Source organism: Pan troglodytes, chromosome 20, assembly GCF_028858775.2.
Source record: "Pan troglodytes isolate AG18354 chromosome 20, NHGRI_mPanTro3-v2.0_pri, whole genome shotgun sequence".
NCBI classification, from domain to species: Eukaryota; Metazoa; Chordata; class Mammalia; order Primates; family Hominidae; genus Pan; species Pan troglodytes.
Window position 1 is genome coordinate 4,706,244 of NC_072418.2, and position 17,038 is coordinate 4,723,281.

The 17,038-nt window shown below is 52.4% G+C and overlaps 1 protein-coding gene across 1 annotated transcript in view; it reads left to right on the forward strand.

The window, feature by feature from the left end:
- Positions 1–17,038, forward strand: part of TMPRSS9 (transmembrane serine protease 9) — a 66,853-nt gene that overhangs the window by 16,887 nt on the left and 32,928 nt on the right. Inside the window, exon 2 of the mRNA XM_016934650.3 lies at positions 13,745–13,911. Within this exon, the coding sequence (XP_016790139.2) occupies positions 13,770–13,911 (142 nt within the window). The 5' untranslated portion in view covers positions 13,745–13,769. The remainder of the gene's footprint in view (positions 1–13,744; positions 13,912–17,038) is intronic.

Below are 17,038 nucleotides of genomic sequence, written 5' to 3' on the forward strand. Positions count from 1 at the left end.
TTTTTAGGAACGTACCCAGAGACACTGTCAGATTCTCTGGACCGAGGAGTCAAGGCTCTTTCTGACCTTTGCTTGGTTCAAAGGAAGATTCTGCCGCCTGATTTCTGCCTGCTCTCCACCCGGCCTGCCAGCTGCCAGGATGCAATTTCTCTGGCCTCCAAGGAAGGCCAGGCAGGGTCGCGCCGGGGCAGAGGCACACCAGCGCGTGTCTGGCCCAGTGTGCCCAGAACCCGAGAAACTGGAGTGGCCGCGGGTGGGCGGCCCCCTCACGCTGGCTTCTCCTGAGTCCCTTTCTGTTCACAGATCCCCACTCCTGGCTATCCGCATGCTGGTCGTTTCTGCTTGGAGACAGTTCAGGTGTGTCCCACAGTTGCTGTCCCTGGGGCTCTTGGCTCTATTGTTAATGGCCACCGGCTGTGACGGCTCACATTTCAGTACTGCATATGTCAGTTCCTCGTACTTTCTTTCTTTTTTATTGTATGTATGTATGTATGTATGTATGTATTTGAGATGGGGTCTCACTGTGTTGCCCAGGCTGGTCTCAACATCATGGGCTCAAGCAGTCCTTCTGCCTCAGCCTCCCAAAGTGCTGGTATTACAGGCATGAGCCACCACACCTGGTCTTCCTTTCTTTCCTTCTCCCCCCCTCCCCTCTCCCCTCTCCCCTCTCTTCTCTCCCCCCTCCCCTCTCCCCTCTCCTTTTCCCCCTCCCTTCCCCTCTCCCCTCTCCCCTCCCCTCTCCCCTCCCCTCTCCCCTCCCCCTCCCCTCCCCTCCCCCTCCCCTCTCCCCTCCCCTCTCCCTTCCCCTCTCCCTTCCCCTCCTCTCTCTTCCCCTCCCCTCCTCTCTCTTCCCCTCTCCTCCCCTCTCCCCTCTCCTCCCCTCTCCCCTCTCCTCCCCTCTCCCCTCTCCCTTCCCCTCCCCTCTCCCCTCCCCTCCCCTCTCCCCACCTCTCTCCCCTCCCCTCTCCTCTCCCCTCTTCTCCCCTCTCCCCCTCCTCCCCTCTCCTCCCCTCTCCTCCCATCTCCTCCCCTCTCCTCCCCTCTCCCCCCTCCCCTCCCCTCTCCCCTCCCTTCTCCCCTCCCTTCTCCCCTCTCCTCTCCCCTCCCTTCTCCCCTCCCTTCTCCCCTCCCCTCTCCCCTCCCTTCTCCCCTCCCTTCTCCCCTCCCCTCTCCCCTCTCCTCTCCCCTCTTCTCCCCTCTCCCCCTCCTCCCCTCTCCTCCCCTCTCCTCCCCTCTCCTCCCGTCTCCTCCCGTCTCCTCCCCTCTCCTCCCCCTCCCCTCCCTTCTCCCCTCTCCCCTCTCCCCTCCCCTTTCCCCTCCCTTCTCCCCTCTCCCCTCCCTTCTCCCCTCTCCCCTCCCTTCTCCCCCCTCCCCTCTCCCCTCTCCCCCCTCCCCTCTCCCCCCCTCCCCCTCCCCTCCCCTCTCCCCTCCCTTCTCCCCTCTCCCCTCCCTTCTCCCCTTTCCCCTCCCTTCTCCCCCCTCCCTTCTCCCCCCTCCCCCCTCCCCCCTCCCCCTCCCCCCTCCCCCCTCCCCCTCCCCTCTCCCCTCCCCCCTCTCCCCTCCCCTCTCCCCCCCTCCCCTCTCCCCCCTCCCCTCTCCCCCCTCCCCTCTCCCCCCTCCCCTCTCCCCCCTCCCCTCTCCCCTCCCCTCTCCCCTCCCCTCTCCCCTCTCCTCTCCCCTCTCCTCTCCCCTCTCCCCCTCCTCCCCTCTCCTCCCATCTCCTCCCCTCTCCCCTCCCATCTCCTCCCCTCTCCCCTCCCTTCTCCCCTCTCCCCTCCCTTCTCCCCTCTCCCCTCCCTTCTCCCCTCTCCCCTCCCTTCTCCCCTCTCCCCTCCCTTCTCCCCTCTCCCCTCCCCCTCCCTCTCTCCCTTCCTTCTTTCCTTCCTTCCTTCTCTCTCTCTTTATTTTTTTCTGAGACAAGGTCTCACTCTGTCACCCAGGCTGGAGTGCAGTGGTGTGATCATAGCTCACTGCAGCCTCGACCTCCCAGGCTCAAGTGATCCTCCTGCCTCAGCCTCCCGAGTGGCTGGGACTACAGATATGTGCCACTATGCCTGGCTAATTTTTACAATTTTTTTGCAGAGACAGGGTCTCCCTCTGCCACCCAGGCTGGCACAGTCATAGCTCACTGCAGCTTTGATCTCCTGGGCTCGAGTGATGAACCCTCCCACCTCAGCCTCCTGAGTAGCTGAGACTACTGGCATGCACCACCATGAAAGGTCAATTTTTAAATTTTACATTTCATAGAGATGGGGTCTCACTATGTTGCCCAGGCTGGTCTCAAACTCCTGGCCTCAAGCGATTCTCTTGCCTTGGTTTCCCAAAGTGTTGGAATGACAGGCATGAGCTGCCACACCTGATCCCCCTTTTCCTTATAAATCACCCAGTCTCAGGTATTTCTTTACAGCGGGACAAAAATAGACGACTGTGTTTTGGCATTACTTATAGGGTGACAACTGTCCTGGTTTGATTGGAATTGAGTGGTTTCCTGAGACATGAGACTTTCAGTGCTGAACAGGGACAGTCCTGGGCAAACTGGGACCATTGGTCCCTGTAAGTGTTGACGGGACACTGTGTCAGTCTGTTCTCATGCTGCTAATGAAAGCATACCCAAGGCTGGGTGCAGGGGCTCACGCCTGTAATCCCAGCACCTTGGGAGGCCAAGGTGAGTGGATCACAAGGCCAGGAGTTCAAGACCAGCCTGGCCAATATGGTGAAACCCCATCTCTACTAAAAATACAGAAATTAGCCAGGCATGGTGGCGCACACCTGTAGTCCCAGCTACTTGGGAGGCTGAGGCAGAAGAATTGCTTGAACCTGGGAGGCAGAGGTTGCAGTGAGCCGAGATTGTGTCACTGCACTCCAGCCTGGGGGACAGAGTGAGACTCTGTCTAAAAAAAAAAACCTACCTGAGACTAGGTAATTTATAAAAGAAAAAGAGTTTTAATTGACTCACAGTTCAGCATGGCTGGGGAGGCCTCAGGAAACTTACAGTCATGGCGGAAGGAGAAGCAAACATGTCCTTCTTCACATGGCGGTAGGAGAGAGAAGAATGAAAGTCCAACAAAGGGGAAGCCCCTTATAAAACCATAAGATCTTGTGAGAACTCACTATTATGAGAACAGGATGGGGGAAAGCATCCCCATGATTTAATGATCTCCACCTAGTCCCTCCCATGACACATGGGGATTATGAGAACTACAATTGAAGATGAGATTTGGGTGGGGACACAGCCAAACCATATTAGATACCTGGAGGGAGAAGTCAAGAATGTAGGTGGCAAAACTTTCTAAATGTGCTTGATGTGGAACAGCTCTCCAGCAACGTGTGTCCTAAGACAAAGCCTGAGCTTCTTTTTTTTTTTTTTTTTTTTTTTGAGACAGAGTCTTGCTCTGTCACCCAGGCTGGAGTGCAGTGGCACAATCTCAGCTCACTGCAAGCTCCACCTCCCAGGTTCACGCCATTCTCCTGCCTCAGCCTCCCGAGTAGCTGGGACTACAGGCGCCCGCCACCACGCCTGGCTAATTGTTTGTATTTTTAGTAGAGATGGGGTTTCACTGTGTTAGCCAGGATAGTCTCAATCTCCTGACCTCGTGATCCGCCCGCCTCGGCCTCCCAAAGTGCTGGGATTACAGGTGTGAGCCACCGTGCCCAGCAAGCCTGAGCTTCTGAGTGTGGTGCACAGCAGCCTTCCAGATGGGGCTGTTGGGCCTTCCTGCCTCACCTCTCACAGTTCTCCTACACCCCACCCCACACTAGGCCCTGAGATTCCCTAAACTAACTTTCTTTCTCTTTCTTTCTTTCTTTCTTTCTCTTTTTCTTTCTTTCCTTCCTTCCTTCCTCTCTCCCTTCCTCTTTTTCTCTTTCTTTCTCTCTCTCTCTCATTCTCTCTTTTCTCTCTTTCTTTCTCTCTTTCTTTCTTTTCTCTTGCCCATCTCAAGTGCAGTGGCACAATCACACCTCACTGCAGTCTCGACCTCCTTGGCTCACTGATCCTCAGCCTCATGAGTAGTTGGGATTACAGGTGCATGCTACCATGCCCAGCTACTTTTTCTATTTTTTATAGAGATGGGGTCTTATTATGTTGCCCAAGCTGGTCTCGACCTCCCATAATGCTCAGCCTCCCATAGTGCCTCAGCCTCCCATGGTGCTGGGATTACAGGCATGAGCCACTGCACCTGGCTGGTTGTAATTAACTTTAGTTTTAATAGCCACATGGGGCCAGTGGCTGCCATTTTGGACCTTGCTGGTGTTGTATGACTGTTTATGCTCTCAGCTCCCACTTAGTGGGAGAATCATGCAGAGAGTCATGAGACTGAGGCAAGAGGATTATTTGAGCCCAAGAATTCGAGGCTGCAATGAGCTACAATTGTGCCACTGCACTCTAACCTGGGCCAGAGTGAAACCCTGTCTTAAAAAAACAAACAAACAAACAAACAAAAAACCAGGTACGGTGGCTCATGCCTGTAATCCCAGGACTTTGGGAGGCCAAGGTGGGTGGATCGTTTGAGGTCTGGAGTTCAAGACCAGCCTGGCCAACATGGCAAAACCCCGTCTCTACTAAAAATAAATAAAAAAAAAATTAGCCAGGCATGGTGGCATGCACCTGTAATCCCAGCTACTGGGGAAGCTGAGGCAGTAGAATCACTGGAACCTGAGAGGCAGAGGTTGCAGTGAGCCAAAGTTGTGCCACTGCACTCCAGCCTGGGCAACAGAGCAAGACTCCACCAAAAAAAAAAAAAGACAGTGGATTCTTCCCCAGTCAAGCCTCAGATGAGAATGCAGCCCAGCTAACACCTGGATTGCAGCCTCATGAGATGCTGAGCAGAAGGCCCAGCTAAACCCTGTCAGAATCCTGACCCCAGGAAGTGAGGAGGTAACAAGTGCATGTTGTTTGAAGCTGCTAAGTTTGTGCTGATTTGTTACACAGCAATAGCTGACTAATACACTTTCTCTACAATAGCCTTGACTTCCTTGCTTCTGCCACAGGGATTCTAGATACTTTATCCCTGCCATGTAGGATCCGTTCCTTCCACTGGAGGCTTACTCAATTCCTATTTATCCTTTCGAACTTGAACGACTCATCACTCTTTCAGAAAACCCTCCCCTGACTGCATGTCTAAATCAAAGACCCCTGTACACAGATTCAAAGTTCCTGGTTGTGCTTCTAGTTTTGAGCCATTCTTGTAGCATCATGTTAGTGGATCTGGGCCTCTTCCACTCGGATTGAAGCTCTCTGAGCTCAGAGAATCGTATCTGTCTCATTCAGGGTTCGACGCAGCTAGGCCTGGCCCATCGTAAAGGTTGGCTGGATGGAGAGAGTGAAATGAATGGCGCTTCTATGTTTGATGCTAAATAGCCGTGGAGCCATTTCTGTGAACCAATGATGGTGATGACAAGACCATTTAGAGAACACAGGAATCCTTAGAAAACCCGCGGGGCAGGGTCAGCAGAGGCAGCTGGGGTTGAATGAACAGTGTGTATGTGTGTGTGTGTGTGTGTGTGTGTGTGTGTGTTGGGGAGTGAGCTCATACTCTAAATGTGCCTTTCCAGCTCTAATCACAGAAGTGAATCTCGGTGTCCTTTGTTTCTAAACAATCCATCAAGTGATTCTTGGAGATTCTCTGGCTCGTCTGAAGGCAGTTCCACTCCAGTGTAAGAGTAAATGGGAAAGTGTGGTGCGGCTTCACTCCCCGCTGCCCCTTCCTCGCTCCACGCCACCCCTGCCTCGCTCCACGCCGCCCCTGCCTGGCTCCACGCCGCCCCTGCCTCACTCCCTGCCACCCTGGTACATCTCTCCTTTCTCATTGGCTCTGGATGGTAGCAGCCAGGCATGGAGTGGCCGTTCCCAGAGGGACATGTTCCTCTGAGGAGGGAACATTCTGGCTGGGCCCCAGCATAGGGTTGCCAGACTCAACAATAATACATTCAGCACCCTCGGAGACATTAGAATTTCAGATATGTAGTCATTCATTCATTCAGTCATTCATTTATTTTGAGACAGAGTCTCGCTCTGTCACCCAGGCTTGAGGGCAGTGGCGCAATCTCGGCTTACTGCAACCTCCACCTCCTGGGTTCAAGAGATCAACCTGTCTCAGGCTCCCGAGTAGCTGGGATTACAGGCATGTGCCACCACGCCCAGCTAATTTTGTATTTTTAGTAGAGACGGGGTTTCACTATGTTGTCAGGCTGGTCTCGAACTCCTGACCTCAGGTGATCCACTTGCCTCAGCCTCCCAGACTGTTGGGATAACAGGCATGAGCCACAGCGCCCAGCCAGAATTTCAGATTAACAACCAAAACGTTTCTTTTTTTTTAAACAGGGTCTCACTCTGTGTTGCCCAGGCTGGAGTGCTCACTGCAACCTCTGCCTCTGGGGTTCAAGTGATTTTCCTGCTTCATCCTCCCAAGAAACCATGTGCCACCATGCCCGGCTAATTTTTTTATTTTTGATAGAGATGGGGTTTCACCATGTTGGCCAGGCTGGTCTCAAACTCCTGACATCAGGGAATCCTCCCACCTTGGCCTCCCAAAGTGCTGGGATTACAGGCGTGAGCCACCGCGCCCGGTCAAAACATTTTTTTAGTAGGAGTAGGAGAATATCCTAAATTTTGCACAAGAGAGACATACTTACACTAAAATACAGATTAGAGACAGAATTCTCCAGAGAAACAGGACCAATTGAGTGGATACACAGACATATACGCACAGATGCATACACAGACGCACATGCACACATACACACAGACACACACATGCACACACAAATGCACACATGTACACACACAGACCCACACATGCACACATGCACACACACAGATGCACACATGCACACACAAACGCACACGTCCACACATGCACACACACAGATGCACACATGCACACACAAAAGCACACATGCACACAGATACACACGCACACACAAACGCACACATCCACACATACACAGATGCACACATGCACACACACACACACAGATGCACACCCGCACACAGACTCACACATATACACACACACAGATTGAGATTTATTTTAAGGATTTGGCTCATACCATTGAGGGGCTGCAGGTCTGGAATCTGCAGGGCAGGCCAGAGACCTAGGGAAGAGCTGATGCTGCAGTCTCAAGCCCAAAGGCTATCTGGAGGCAGATTTCCTTCCTCTTGGGGAACCTCAGTCTTTTAAGGCCTTCGACTGATTGGGTGAGGCCCACCACATTATGGAGGGTCACCTGCTTTATTTAATATCTACCGATTTAAATGTTAATTGGGCTGGGCGCAGTGGCTCACGCCTGTAATCTCAGCACTTTGGGAGGCCGAGGCAGGTGGATCACCTGAGATCAGGAGTTTCACACCAGCCTGGCCAACATAGCAAGACCCCATCTCTACTAAAAATACAAAAATTAGCCAGGCATGGTGGCAGGCACCTGTAATCCCAGCTACTTGGGAAGCTGAGGCACAAGAATTGCTTGAACCTGAGAGGCAGAGTTTGCAGTGAGACAAGATTGCACCACTGCACTCCAGCCTGGGTGACACAGCTAGACTCCGTCCAAAAAAAAAGGAGAAGTTAATTGGGCTGGGTGGGTGCAGTGGTTCCCAGCACTTTGAGAGGCTGAGGCAGGAAGATGGCTTGAAGCCAGTAGTTCCAGACCAGCCTGGGCAACATAGCAAGACCCCGTCTCTAAAAAAAAAAGTTACGATTTAAAAAATTTTCTTAGAGGCAGGGTCTCCCTACATGACCCAGCTGGTCTTGAGCTCTGGACTCCAGTGATCCTCCCACCTCGGCCTCCCAAGGTGCTGGGATTACAGGCGTGAGCCACTGCACCCTGACTCTACAAAGAAATTTTTTAACTTAGCTGGCATAGTGGTACACATCCATATTCCAGCTACTCCGGAGGCTGAGCTGGGAGGATCGCTTGAACCTAGGAGGTCGAGGCTGCAGTGAGCTATGATCACACCACTGCACTCCAGCCTGGGGGACAGAGTGAGACCCCCCCATCTCAAAACAATAAAAATAAATAAATAGATGTTAATTGTATCTAAAAATTACCTTCACAGCAACAGCTAGAATAATGTTTGACCAAAGAACCAAAGCCCGGCCAAGGTATTGCATAGAGTGAACCATCCCAGGGACACACTTAGGCTACAAAAGGATGTTTGATTGTCTGAAACTCAAGCTCCATGTGGTGTTCTGTATCTTATCTGCCCACCCAGGCCTGGTTTTCATTCCCACGGGCGTCCAGAGCAACTCCACTCCCTCCAGAGAAGCCCTCGGCCACATGGGCATGTCCAGGGGACCCCACCTCGGGAAACAGAATGGCATTGTTCCCCCAGCTTCCTTTTCTGTGGGTTTCTAATGGGGAAAAGTGTGTTGGAGGCCAGGCATGAATCATTCTCTGCCCACGCAGCAGACACAGCATCCCAGGGGAGCTGAGGCGGAGGGGAGGCAATGAGATCCACCTTTGCAGACAATGTGGTGGTGATCCCCACCCTCTGCAGAGAAAGGCGTCCCTGCAGGCTGAGAACGTGCAGAGTTTGAGGTTAAGGTCTGTTGGGGTCTCACGAGCGTAAAAGAATGTAAGCTAGAGAACCAGGTGTGGTGGCTCCTGCCTGTAATCCCAGCACTTCGGGAGGCCAAGGCGGCTGGATCACGAGGTCAGGAGATCAAGACCATCCTGGCTAACGTGGTGAAACCCCGTCTCTACTAAAAATACAAAAAATTAGCCAGGCGTGGTGGTGGGCGCCTGTAGTCCGAGCTACTCAGGAGGCTGAGTCAGGAGAATGGTGTGAACCTGGGAAATGGAGCTTGCAGTGAGCCAAGATCGCACCATTGCACTCCAGCCTGGGCGACAGAGTAAGGCTCCATAAAAAAAAAAAAAAAAAAAAAAAAAAATTAGCTGGGTGTGGTGGCATGCACCTGTAATCCCAGGCACTTGGGAAGCTGAGGCAGGAGAATTGCTTGAACCTAGGAGGCAGAAGTTGCAGTGAGCTGAGATCATGCCACTGCACTCCAGCCTGGGGGACAGAGCCAAACTCCATCTCAAAAAAAAAAAAAAAAGAGAAAAGCCCAGGCGCGGTGGCCTACACCTGTAATCCTATAATCCCAGCACTTTGGGAGGCCGTGGCGGGCGGATTACCTGAGGCCACTGTGGCTACCTTGGCCCATCCATTCGTGAGAAGGGGTCACAACCAGAGCTCGCAGGGGGCGGGGCTCGCAGGGGGCGGGGCTCGCAGGGGGCTTGAATCCCAGGAGGAGGGATCCCGGTGCTCCTGGTGGAATCTGCCTGCCCCAAGTGTCCCGTTACATCCCTCAGGGGCCGACAGCTGCCCAGTTCTGCTTAGGGATCCATGCGACACAGGCAGTTTCTCACGGAAAATGGGTGGATCCCCTGCTCCAACTAGACTGAAAGCGGCAGGAGCACGGATGAAGGTTGCGGTGTTGCCGTTGCACACGGCTGCCACCTGGCCATGTTCTGGGACTCATGCTTGTAAATCCTTTTACATTTCAAAGCCTTAGTGATGATTCATCAGTGGGAGAACACCTGGAACAGGGACTGGCAAATGATTATAAACGGCCAGACAGGTGGCCAGGTACAGCGGCTCACATCTGGAGGCCGAGGCAGGCGGATCACTTGAGGCCAGGAGTTCAAGGCCAGACTGGACAACATAGTGAGACCCCAATCTCTACAGAATATAAAAAAATTAACCGGGTGTGGTGGCATGCCTGTGGTCCTATCTACTCTGGAATCTAAGGCAGGAGGATCGTTTGAGCCTGGGAGGTAGAGGCTGCAGTGAGCTATGATAGCACCACTGCATTCCAGCCTGGGTGACAGAGCAGGACCTTGTCTCTAAAAAATAAAAAAAGATTACGTATCTATTCCAGGGGTCAGGAAACAACATCCTGTGGGCCAGAGCCAGATCTGGTCTGCAGAATTATTTTTTCATTTTATTATTATTACTAGAGACTGGGTGCTGCTCTGTCACCCAGGCTGGAGTGCAGTGGTGTGATCACAGGTCCTTGCAGCCTCAACCTCCTGGTCTCTAGCAGTCCTCCCACCTCAGCCTCCTGAGTAGCTGGGATCACAGATATGCGCCCCACCATGCCCAGCTAATTTAATTTTTATTTTCTGTCGACATGGGGTCTTGCTATGTTGCCCAGGCTGGTCTCAAACTCCTGGACTCAAGCGATTGTCCTGCCACAGCCTCCTAAGGAGTTGGGATTGGCCGGGCACGGTGGCTCACGCCTGTAATCCCAGCACTTTGGGAGGCCGAGGTGGGTAGATCACGAGATCAGGAGATTGAGACCATCCTGGCTAACATGGTGAAACCCCGTCTCTACTAAAAATACAAAAAATTAGCCGGGCATGGTGGCAGGCGCCTGTAGTCCCAGCTACTTGGGAGGCTGAGGCAGCAGAATGGCGTGAACCCGGGAGGCAGAGCTTACAGTGAGCCGAGATCGCGCCACTGGACTCCAGCCTGGGTGACAGAGCGAGACTCTGTCTCAAAAAAAAAAAAAAAAAAAAAAAAAGGATTACAGGCGTGAGCCACTGCGCCCAGCCAGGATTTGAATTTTAGTGTCCATAAAGTGTGACGAGAACATAGTTGTGTCTAATTCTTTACATGTGGTCGGCTGCTTTAGTGTGACAATGGGAGAGTGAAGGGACACAGTCCTGACTACCTTGTGAGCATGAAAATATTTACTGCTGCCAGCGCAGTGGCTCACGCCTGTCATCCCAGCACTTTGGGAGGCCAAGGCAGGTGGGTCTCTTGAGGCCAGGAGTTTGAGAACAGCCTGGCCAATATGGTGAAACCCCGTCTCTACTAAAAATACAAAAATTAGCCAGGTGTGATGGTGCGCGCCTGTGGTCCCAGCTACTTGGGAGACTGAGGCATGAGAATCACTTGAACCTGAGAGGCGGAGGTTGTAGTGAGATCACGCCACTGCACAGCGCACCTGTGGTCCCAGCACTTTGGGAGGCTGAGGAGGGAAGGTTGCTTGAGGCCAGCAGTTCAAAACCAGCCTGGGCAATGTAGCAAGATCCCCTCTCTACAAAAAACAGAAAAATGAGGCCGGGTGCAGTGGCTCACGCCTGTAATCCCAGCACTTTGGGAGGCCAAGGCGGGTGGATCACCTGAGGTCAGGAGTTCAAAACCAGCCTGGGCAACATAACAAGAGTCCCCTCTCTACAAAAAAATAGAAAAGAGAGGCTGGGCGAGATGGCTCACGCCTGTAATCCCAGCACTTTGGGAGGCCGAGGTGGGTGGATCACCTGAGGTCAGGAGTTCGAGACCAGCCTGGCCAACATGGCGAAACCCCGTCTCTACTAAAAATATAAAAATTAGCCAGGTGTGGTGCTGGGCGCCTGTAATCCCAGCTATTGGGGAGGCTGAGGAAGGAGAATCGCTTGAACCCGGGAGGCAGAGGTTGCAGTGAGCCGAGACTGTGCCACTGCACTGCAGCCAGGTCGACAAGAGCGAGACTCCATCTCAATAGAAAAGAAAGGAAAGGAAAGGAAGGGAAGGGAAGGGAAGGGAGAAAGGGAACAGAGAAAGGGAAGGGAGGAAGGGAGGAGAAAGAAAAACGAGCATGGCGTGGTGACGCACACCTGTGGTCCCAGCTATGGGAGGCTGAGGTGGGAGGATCACTTAAGCCCGGAAATTTGAAGTTGCAGTGAGCCGAGATCGCACCATAGCACTCCAGTATGGGCAACAGAGAGACTCTCTCTCTCTTTAAAAAAAAAAAAAAAAAATCAGGGGTGGGGTGTGAAGGTCAGGAGCACTTTGGGTTTTAGGCTGGTGGAGGGATTTTAGTGTGTGTGTCGCAGGGATGATGTAATCTGATGCACACTTCAAAGGCACCCTTAACGGCTGTGACCAGCTCACAGAGGGGCAAGGGAGGGAGGAAAGAGGCCAGTCCCTCCAGACGGGATGCTGGTGGCCTGTCCAGAGCCGTAGCTGCACAGATGGTGAGGAATGACTGGATTAGGAATCTGTTTTGAACACTAGCCAACAGGAGTTGTTGATGAGTGACAGAAAAAGAGTCTGTGGTCACAAATTCTTTCATGCACCTCCCTTCGAAAGCTGGCACTCAGGCTGGGCGCGGTGGCTCACGCCGGTAATCCCAGCACTTTGGGAGGCCCAGGTGGGAGGATCGCGTGAGGTCAGGAGTTCGAGACCAGCTTGGGCAACATAGGAAGACTCCCTCTCTACAAAAACCTTAATTAGCTGGGCGTAGTGGCACACACGTGGCCCTAGCTACTAGGAGGCGGAGGTGGGAGGATGGCTTGAGCCCAGGAGGTGGAGGCTGCAGTGAGCTGTGATCACACCGTTGCACTCCAGCCTGGGCAACAGAGAAAGACCCTGTCTCAAAAACAAACAAACAAAAAAAGGAGGCGGGAGGGTGAGAGAGAGAGACTGGAAGAGGCTGCACTGTGGCTGTGAAGGGAGAAGAAGGGGCCCTGAGGCTTGAGACGCTGGTAAAGGTGGGAAATGTATTCTCCCCTGGAGCCCCCAGAAGGGCCCAGGCCTGCCCACAGCTCGATGGTGAACCCTGCAAGATGGATCTCAGACTTCTGACTTTCAGAACTGTGAGATAATCAATCAGTATTCCATTTTAAAATTCTTTGAGACAGGGTCTGGCTCTGTCACCCAGGCTGGAGTACAGTGGCACAATCACAGCTCACTGCAGCCTCCACCTCCTGGGCTCAAGCGATCCTCCTGCCTCAGCCTCCTGAGTGGCTAGGATTACAGGCATGAGCCACCACATCTGGCTAATTTTTGTTCATTTTTTGTGGAGATGGGGGTCTCACTATACTGCCCAGGCTGGTCTCAAACTCCTGGGCTCGAGCAATCCTCTTGCCTCAGCCTCCCACAATGCTGGGATTACAGGTGTGAGCCACCACGCCTGGCCGATAACTCGGTGTCCCTCTCAGTCCCCAAGTGTGGGGTCCTTTGTTACAGCAGCTGTGGGAACCTCAGACTTACTCTTTCTAGCAATGGACCGCAGCGACCCACGGGAGTCCTCATCCTCACGCAGCGGCCCAGCCAGCAGTCACGTTCCACCTTTTTTTTTTTTTTTTTTGAGATGGCGTCTCGCTGTGTTGCCAGGCTGGAGTGCAGTGGCGTGATCTCAGCTCCCTGCAACCTCCGCCTCCCGGGTTCAAGCGATTCTCCTGCCTCAGCCTCCTGAGTAGCTGGGATTACAGGCACCCGCCACAACGCCTGACTAATTTTTTGTATTTTTAATAGAGACGGGGTTTCACCATGTTGGCCAGGCTGGTCTCAAACTCTTGACCTCAAGTGATTCACCCACCTTGGCCTCCCAAAGTGCTGGGATTACAGGCATAAGCCACCGCATCTGGTCTTTTTTTTTTTTTTTTTTGGAGTCTCGCTCTGTCACCCGGGCTGGAGTGCAGTAGCGTGATCTCGGTTCACTGCAGCCTCCGCCTGCCGGGTTCAAGCGATTCTCCTGCCTCAGCCTCCTGGGTAGCTGGATTACAGGTGTGCACCAACATGCCTGGCTAATTTTGGATTTTTAGTAGAGATGGGGTTTCTCCATGTTGGCCGGGCTGATCTGGAATTCCCGACCTCAAATGGTCCTCCCGCCTCAGCCTCCCAAAGTGCTGGGATGACAGGCGTGAGCCACCATGCCCCGCGGTTTTTAAGGGTATAGTTGCAACCCTTGCTTATGGGAAGAGAAGCACCTTCAGCCTCTGACCCCGTGTTTCTGTCTTGCTGTGTGGCATCCAGCTCGCTGTCTGCGTGTCTCTGAGCCATGGAGCCCACTGTGGCTGACGTACACCTCGTGCCCAGGACAACCAAGGAAATCCCCGCTCTGGATGCCGCGTGCTGTCGAGCGGCCACCATTGGCGTGGTGGCCACCAGCCTTGTCGTCCTCACCCTGGGAGTCCTTTTGGGTAAGTGGCTATGGGATTGGCTGGGTTCGCAAAACAAGGGACGTGTGCAAAGTCACCGGGAAGTGACTTGATGGTGTCTCCTTGGCCATCTGGAATCAAAGGGCAGTGTCTAGGCGTGGAAATGAAGGCTACCCTAGGCCAGGCGGGTGGGCGGGTAGTGGAGCAGATGAGTTCCTACGTGTGTCAGTTTTCCCGACTAAAGAAGCTCCCGAAGGAAGTTTTCACAGCTGGGGTGACAGAGAAACAGAGACAGGGAAATGACCTTGTTTTAAATTTTGGCAAATCAGCAAAATACCCAAAGTAGTTTTTTGTTTTTGTTTTTGTTTTTTTGAGACGGAGTCTTGCTCTGTCGCCCAGGCTGGAGTGCAGTGGCGTGATCTCGGCTCACTGCAAGCTCCACCTCCTGGGTTCACACCGTTCTCCTGCGTCAGCCTCCCCGAGTAGCTGGGACTACAGGCGCCCGCCACCACCCCCGGCTAATTTTTTGTATTTTTAGTAGAGACGGGGGTTTCACTGTGTTAGTCAGGATGGTCTCGATCTCCTGACCTCGTGATCCGCCAGCCTTGGCCTCCCAAAGTGCTTGGGGATTACAGGCGTAAGCCATTGTGCCCGGCCCCAAAAGTATTTTTATAAAACCGAGCAACTGGGTTGGGCGTGGTGGCTCCCGCCTGTAATCCCAGCACTTTGGGAGGCTGAGGCGGGAGGACCATCGGAGCCCAGGAGTTTGAGAACAGCCTGGGCAGCATGATAAAGCCCTGCCTCTACAGAAAATACAGAAAATTACCCAGGCGTGGTGGCGCCTGTAGTCCCAGCTACGCAGGAGGCTGAGGCAGGAGAATCGCTTGAACCCGGGAGGCAGAGGTTGCAGTGAGCTGAGATCGCACCACTGCACTCCAGCCTGGGTGACAGAGTGAGACTCTATCTCAAAAAATAAAAACATAATAATAAATTAAAAATAAGACCAGGTGCAGTGGCTCATACCTGTAATCTCAACATTTTGGGAGGCTGAAGTGAGCAGATCATGAGGTCAGGAGTTCGAGACCACCCTGACCAACATGGTGAAACCCCGTCTCTACTAAAAATACAAGAAAGAAAGGGAGGGAGGAAGGAAGGAAGGAAGGAAGGAAGATAGCTGAGCATGGTGGTGCACGCCTGTTATCCCAGCTACTTGGGAGGCTGAGGCAGGAGAATTGCTTGAGCCCAGGAGGAGGCAGAGGTTGCAGTGAGCCGAGATCATGCCCTTGCAGTCCAGCCTGGGCAACAGAGCGATTCCATCTCAAAAAAAAAAAAAAAAAAAGTTAATTTTAACATTTAAATGATGATAATAAACAGCAATTTGGGGAGAAATGCTCTTGTGTGGCAAAATAGTAAGTTCGCGATCCTGAGAGAATCCTCCTAGTTTTTTTTTTTCTTTTTTCTTTTTTTAATATTTGTGGAACTTCTGGAAACTCCCAGAGCCAGACATGTTTGACTGAGGCCCTCTAGTGGCTGTAGGTACCAAGTGCAATACAATTTGGGTTCCTCGTGTGAGTGTATTTGTGTGTTCATGAGTGTGTGCATGGTGCACACGTGTTCATTTGCATGCGTTTGTGCATGCATGTGTGTGTCTGCGTGTGCATCTATGTGTGCATGCATGTGTGTGTGTGTGTGTGTCCATCACCTAGTGAGAGGCGGGGCGCGGCAGAGTTTCTCATCTGCATTGTAACAAATACATTTTGGGAAAAACAGATAAATATAATTCCCATCAGGACCCCCCTGAAAGGAAAGGAAGTCTTTTTTTTTTTTTTGAGTTGGAGTCTCACTCTGTCTCCCAGGCGCGACAGAGTGCAATGGCACAATCTCAGCTCATCACAACCTCCACCACCCAGGTTCAAGTGATTCTCCTGCCTCAGCCTCCTGGGTAGCTGAGATTACAGGTGTGTGCCACTACGCCCAGCTAATTTTTGTATTTTTAGTAGAGATGGGGTTTTGCCATATTGGCCAGGATGGTCTCGAACTGCTGACCTCAAGTGATCCACCTGCCTTGGCCTCCGAAAGTGCTGGGATTACAGACATGAGCCACCACGCCCCATCAGGAAGTCTTTCAAGAAGCACTTAAGGCCAAGTGTGGTGGCTCCTGCCTGTAATCCCAGCACTCTGGGAGGCTGAGGCAGGAGGATTGCTTGAGCTCAGGAGTTCGAGACCAACCTAGGCAACATAGCAAGACCCCATCTCTCCAAAAAATTAAATAATGAAGACAGGAAACATTTAAAAATAAAATTTTAGAATGTTTTCAGTGAAAATGAGTGGTTGTGCGCGCCAGTAGTCCCTGCTACTCGGGAGACTGAGGTGGGAGGATTGCTTGAGCCCAGGAGTTGGAGCCTGCAGTGAGCTATGATCACACCACTGCACTCCAGCTTGGGAGACAGAGCGACACCCTGATAAAAAAGAAAAAAGAAAAAGAAAAAAGGACATGATGCCAGGCGTAGTGGCTCACACCAGTAATCCCAGCTCTCTGGGACGCTGAAACGGGAGGATTGCTTGAGCCCAGGAGTTCCAGTTCAGCCTGGTAACATGGTGAAACCCTGTCTCTACAAAAAATGCAGAAAATTAGCCCGGGCCGGGCGAAGCCAGCTGGGCTCCTGAGTCGAGTGGGGACTTGGAGAATTGTTATGTCTAGTTGGAGGATTGTATATGCACCAGTGAACACTCTGTGTCTAGCTAATCTGGTGGGGACTTGGATAACTTTTATGTCTAACTAGAGGATTGTAAATACACCAATAAGCACTCTGTGTCTAGCTCAAGGTTTATAAACACACCAATCAGTGCTCTGTGTCTAGCTAATCTAGCGGGGACTTGGAGAAATTTTAAGTCTAGCTAAAGGTTTGTAAATGCACCAATGAGCACCCTGTGTCTAGCTCAAGGGTTGCAAATGCACCAATCGCACCAATCAGTGTTCTGTGTCTAGCTAATCTAGTGGGGACTTGGAGAACTCTTGTGTCTAGCTAAAGATTTGTAAATGCACCAATCAGCACCTTGTGTCAAGCTCAGGGATTGTAAACACACCAATCAGCACCCTGTCAAAACGGACCAATCAGCTCTCTGTAAAATGGACCAATCGGCGCTCTGTAAAATGGGCCAATCAGGA